General features: G+C 46.4%; 2 protein-coding genes across 2 annotated transcripts in view; both read left to right on the top strand.

Moving 5' to 3' along the window:
- LOC127478513 (ferritin light chain-like) overlaps positions 1–4638 on the top strand; it is a 136443-nt gene that overhangs the window by 9979 nt on the left and 121826 nt on the right. The gene's annotated exons all lie outside the window — the stretch shown is intronic.
- On the top strand, positions 147–3806 carry MYOD1 (myogenic differentiation 1). The gene is made up of 3 exons (XM_051804341.1): positions 147–884; positions 2305–2383; positions 2938–3806. The coding sequence occupies exons 1-3, from the start codon at positions 330–332 to the stop codon at positions 3186–3188; spliced, it is 885 nt and encodes a 294-aa protein (XP_051660301.1). The 5' UTR covers positions 147–329; the 3' UTR covers positions 3189–3806.

Genomic DNA, 4638 nt, shown 5'->3' with positions numbered 1-4638 from the left:
GCCCCAGCGCCCGCGGAACACCGCGCCCCCCCCCCGCCGCCCCGGTCCCCGACCCGCCCGGCCGCGCCCCCCGACCCGCCCCGTCCCGTCCCGACCCGCCGCGCTGGGGGGCTCGGCCATAAATACGGCCTCGAGTGGCGCTCCAGGACCGGCGCGGCTGGGGAGGGGGCCGGGGCAGCAGGCAGCGCTGGTGGCCTCGCCCGGGAGAGGCTGCGAGGGTCTCTGCTCCGCGCACCCGCCCGGCCACGGAACCGCCCGGTGGAAGCCCCCTCCTTTCTGATCCCCTCGCTCTCCCCTCTGGCCCAGCCGCTGACCCGTCTGCCGCCCCCATGGACTTACTGGGCCCCATGGAGATGACGGAGGGCTCCCTCTGCTCCTTCACGACTGCTGATGACTTCTATGATGACCCGTGCTTCAACACATCGGACATGCACTTCTTTGAGGACCTGGACCCCCGGCTGGTGCACGTGGGGGGTCTTCTGAAGCCCGAGGAGCACCCACACCACCATGGACATCACCATGGGCACGAGGAGGAGCATGTCCGGGCACCCAGTGGGCACCACCAGGCCGGCCGCTGCCTGCTGTGGGCGTGCAAGGCTTGCAAGAGGAAGACCACCAACGCCGACCGCCGCAAGGCCGCCACCATGAGGGAGCGGCGGCGGCTCAGCAAGGTCAACGAGGCCTTCGAGACCCTCAAGCGCTGCACCTCCACCAACCCCAACCAGCGCCTGCCCAAGGTGGAGATCCTGCGCAATGCCATCCGCTACATCGAGAGCCTGCAGGCCCTGCTGCGGGAGCAGGAGGATGCTTATTACCCCGTGCTGGAGCACTACAGCGGGGAATCGGATGCCTCCAGCCCCCGCTCCAACTGCTCTGACGGCATGGTGAGTGCCCCAGGGAGGACTCCCTGCCACCAAGGTGTGCTGGACATTGTCGGTCCAAACCTGAGCAGGGCAAGTCTCCTCTTCCTGCCTTTCCTATAGCAGCTGCCTTCTGTACCTCTCCAGGCAGAAGACAAAGTCCTCTCTCATGCCTTGAACTCCCACGGCAAAGGGAGGTGGGGTTCCCACATCCCACGATCTCAGGGAAAGAAGAAAAATCTCTTACACACTTTTTTCCAGGGATGAGAAGTTAAGCAGGTCCCCCTGTGTCCTGGGGACTTTGGGAAGCTGCCTGGGATGGGTACCTGGGGGCATGGTGAGGTCTGAGCCCTACCTGTGCTCCTGTAGCTCCTGAGGCATCTCTTGTTTCCATCTTCTGCTGTATCATTATCTTTGAATCCTCTACAGATTCAAAGCAGAGAGGAAGGGCCCTCTTGGACATAGTAGTTACATGGGAATCTTGTTTTCTACCATTCATCAGGATAGCAGGAGGAGGGTCTAAGCAACAGGAGTTGTTTTTCTTGATCCGTAAGAAAATTGCTCTCTATTTCTCTTCTCACTCACTTCATCCCCTCCATAGACATTTACCAGCAATAGGAAGGAGAATCCAGGCTTTCAGTGCTGTTTGTACATTATGGGGATGGGAGAAGAAGGGTGGGGGCCAGAGGGGGTGTCTCATCATCACATCTTTAGACTGGGACTATAGGTGCAGACTCTGGTCTGATTCTAGGGTGTGGGACACAGTGACTGGAGTGCAGGACAGATATCTGGATGGGATATCAACAGCATTTTAAAATTGGAGTTTGTTTTCTGTGCTCTGGTGGAAATAATCATTACTGAGTTGAATATCTGTGATTATAAGATAGTTGACAGACTGGAAAAAAGATTTACCCAAATGATCCCTCTTCAAAATACAGCCTCTTTTAACACAAAGAGTAATTTCATTAGGGATTAAAGTAATGGAAACAAACATATTGGTCAATGTTTTCGAGATTTTTCTGAACAAAATGGAAATGGGAAAAGAAACTAAAGGAAATACAAAGGGATGAGGGTAGACAGAAGCTTTTTAAGAGGAACTCATGTTTTGAAAAATCTTCAGAAACTAACTAAAAGATCTCATTGCCCTTTCAGTTTCCATGTTGTAAGCTGAAAATACATGTAGGGCTGTATCTGATCAGAATGCTGGAAAGCCTCATATCATCTGTAAAGCTTCAGCATTTGATGCAATAGTGGTAACTTTCCTGTGGAACAGCTGTGCCACATAAAATATTCTGGGGTGGATCCACTTATCTTTTTCCTCATTCGAAGAAACTACAACTTGACGGCATTTCAGCCAGGACTGGAATGATGGCCTAGACTAAAGATTGAAATACTGGGATTTCTCTAAGTGCAGTGACCTCACTCAGATTTCTCTCCTTTCCAGATGGAGTACAGTGGGCCTCCGTGCAGCTCTCGCCGAAGAAACAGCTATGACAGCAGCTACTACACGGAATCACCAAATGGTGAGTACGTGCCGTAAGGGCAGTGTGGAACATGGAGACAGAGGCAGGCAGTGCAGCAAACTGCCCTGTGCCCGCTCTGTCTCCAGCTGGGCTGAAAGAGGAACCTGCCTTTCCAGCCAGCAAGCTGTTGCTGCCGGGAGAGGCATTGAATTTCCTCTAGATGTATTTGCAAATATGAGGATATCTTATAGCCGCGTTTCCTATTTTGCAAATACAACATTTGGATAAATGTATTTTCCTCTCTGCAACTAAGTTTCTGTGTTTAACCATGTTTTGCATGAAGATTCTTCCTACTCTATGTGTCATTGATCCAAACTGGAGAAATTTCGGATTGATTTCAAATCTTCACTTTCTATGGACTAAGTGAAGCCATGGCCTCAGAGCAGCACATTGTGGTTGGGCCTCTCTTCCATTTTGCAATTACAATCTCTGTTTTCCAATAATTGGCATCCTTCACTAATATTAATTTCCTCTGAATCTTCACATACTCACAAGTGCCTACTAATGTTAAGTACCCACTGGATAATCTGAGCACCTTTTTGTGTGTTTTTTAGATCCAAAGCATGGGAAGAGTTCTGTTGTGTCCAGTCTCGATTGCCTCTCAAGCATTGTAGAGAGGATTTCTACAGATAATTCCACATGTCCTATACTGCCTCCAGTGGAAACTGTTGCTGAAGGGAGTCCCTGTTCCCCCCCAGAAGGAGTGAGTCTGAATGATAGTGGAGCCCAAATTCCTTCCCCCACCAACTGCACCCCACTTCCCCAGGATAACAGCAGCAGCAACCCCATCTACCAAGTGCTGTAAGGGCCAGTCCAGCTGGACTGCACTGAAAACAATTTGCTCCATCTGGCCCTGCTTGAGACCTGCCTTCTAAGATTGAAAAGACTTCTTAAGACTTGTTCCAGTTTTAAAATATCACTCAAAATTCCTTCAAATATATAACTTTTCAAACCTGTATCACTTCAAAATACACATAGTTATTTATTGGTTGTTAAAGTTATTTAATATGACTAGAGATAAAATTGTATACCACGAAATGGCCAATGTTTAATCTGGGCTGTGGGGAATAGGAACCTGGTTGTTGAATGTGGAGGAAAATAGAAATCTAGAACAGCAGTGGCATGAGAGATCCTTCCTATTACTCCTGTTCTGGCCAAAATAAGGTTGTGGACCATTTTTTTTTTAATTTTTTTGTATAATTGTAAATAAGAGTTGCTTTGCAAAAAAAAAAAAAAAAAGGAAAAAAAGGATAAGAAAGAAAAAAAGAAATGAAATCAAAAATTAAAACAAAAAGGGGGAAAATTTAAAAATATTTAATATTGCTTGGTTTGTTGTGTCAAACTTTAACTTTATATATTTATACGATGTGATTGCCAAGAATGTTTTCAACAGTATTCTAAATAAAGACCCTTATTTATAAAATCCGTGGTGTTATCTTGACTTTCATTAGGACTTCTAGAATTACTAGTGCCTTTAGGAGTGGTATTAGATTGCTGCCTTGGCAGGAAGAAGATACAGGCTCTGATTCAGCAAAGAAATCAAGAACATGCTTCAGTTGCACTACTTTCACCTACTTTGCATAAATATGTTGCTGAAAAGGGATCTACTTTCCCCATGTTCTATCTTGGTGATTCCTAAACCAAGACCCGAGCATCATAGGTCATTATTAAAGGTATCAGTAAATAAGCATGTTTCTCCTCCTGCCCCCAGAATTTACAATTATATTATAGGACTTGATCTAGTATTAAAACTAGGGATCACAAAAAATTAGACTCTCCAAATTCCAGTGCAGCTACTGAAACTTAAAGTCATACAACAGTATATCGCAAGACCAAGTACTACCTTTTTGGACAAATGTTCCCATTTTTCATTCAACTTCTAATTTTCAAGTGTTTGTACCACACTCATGTATTCTCAGGTACTAGAAACTAATTGCAAAGGATTTTTTGTCATAAAGTTCAAGTTATAGATCACAGTTTTCCTCAAGTTCAGATTGGAATTTAGGCCAAAGATAGGCAGTTTTAATTTGGATTTGAACTTTATGCATCTCTGGCAGCACTGCTCCAGGGATTTACTTCTTGTTTAGAGCTCTCTAAAAATAACCAGTGGGCTGTGTTTCATTCAGTATATATGTGTAACCTTGAAAGCTTTCCATGCAACTGAAAAATGTTAAGCCCTGAGCAGGTTGTCATTGGAAAGTAACAATCAGAGCACTTCTGTGCATCTGGATAAGAACATCCAGCAGCTACAACCA

Source organism: Manacus candei, unplaced genomic scaffold, assembly GCF_025592945.1.
Source record: "Manacus candei isolate 608988 ecotype Guabito, Panama unplaced genomic scaffold, ASM2559294v1 h1tg000060l, whole genome shotgun sequence".
Classification (NCBI taxonomy): domain Eukaryota; kingdom Metazoa; phylum Chordata; class Aves; order Passeriformes; family Pipridae; genus Manacus; species Manacus candei.
Note: the sequence above shows the minus strand (reverse complement) of the source record. Positions and strands in the feature narration are given on the sequence as shown.

Excerpts from the sequence above, each read along its gene's own strand:
- MYOD1 (XM_051804341.1), top strand. The coding sequence starts at position 330 with ATGGACTTACTGGGCCCCATGGAGATGACGGAGGGCTCCCTCTGCTCC. Across the intron at positions 885-2,304 it reads CCAACTGCTCTGACGGCATG|ATGGAGTACAGTGGGCCTCC; the intron begins GTGAGTGCCCCA and ends TCTCCTTTCCAG. Across the intron at positions 2,384-2,937 it reads CTACACGGAATCACCAAATG|ATCCAAAGCATGGGAAGAGT; the intron begins GTGAGTACGTGC and ends TGTGTTTTTTAG.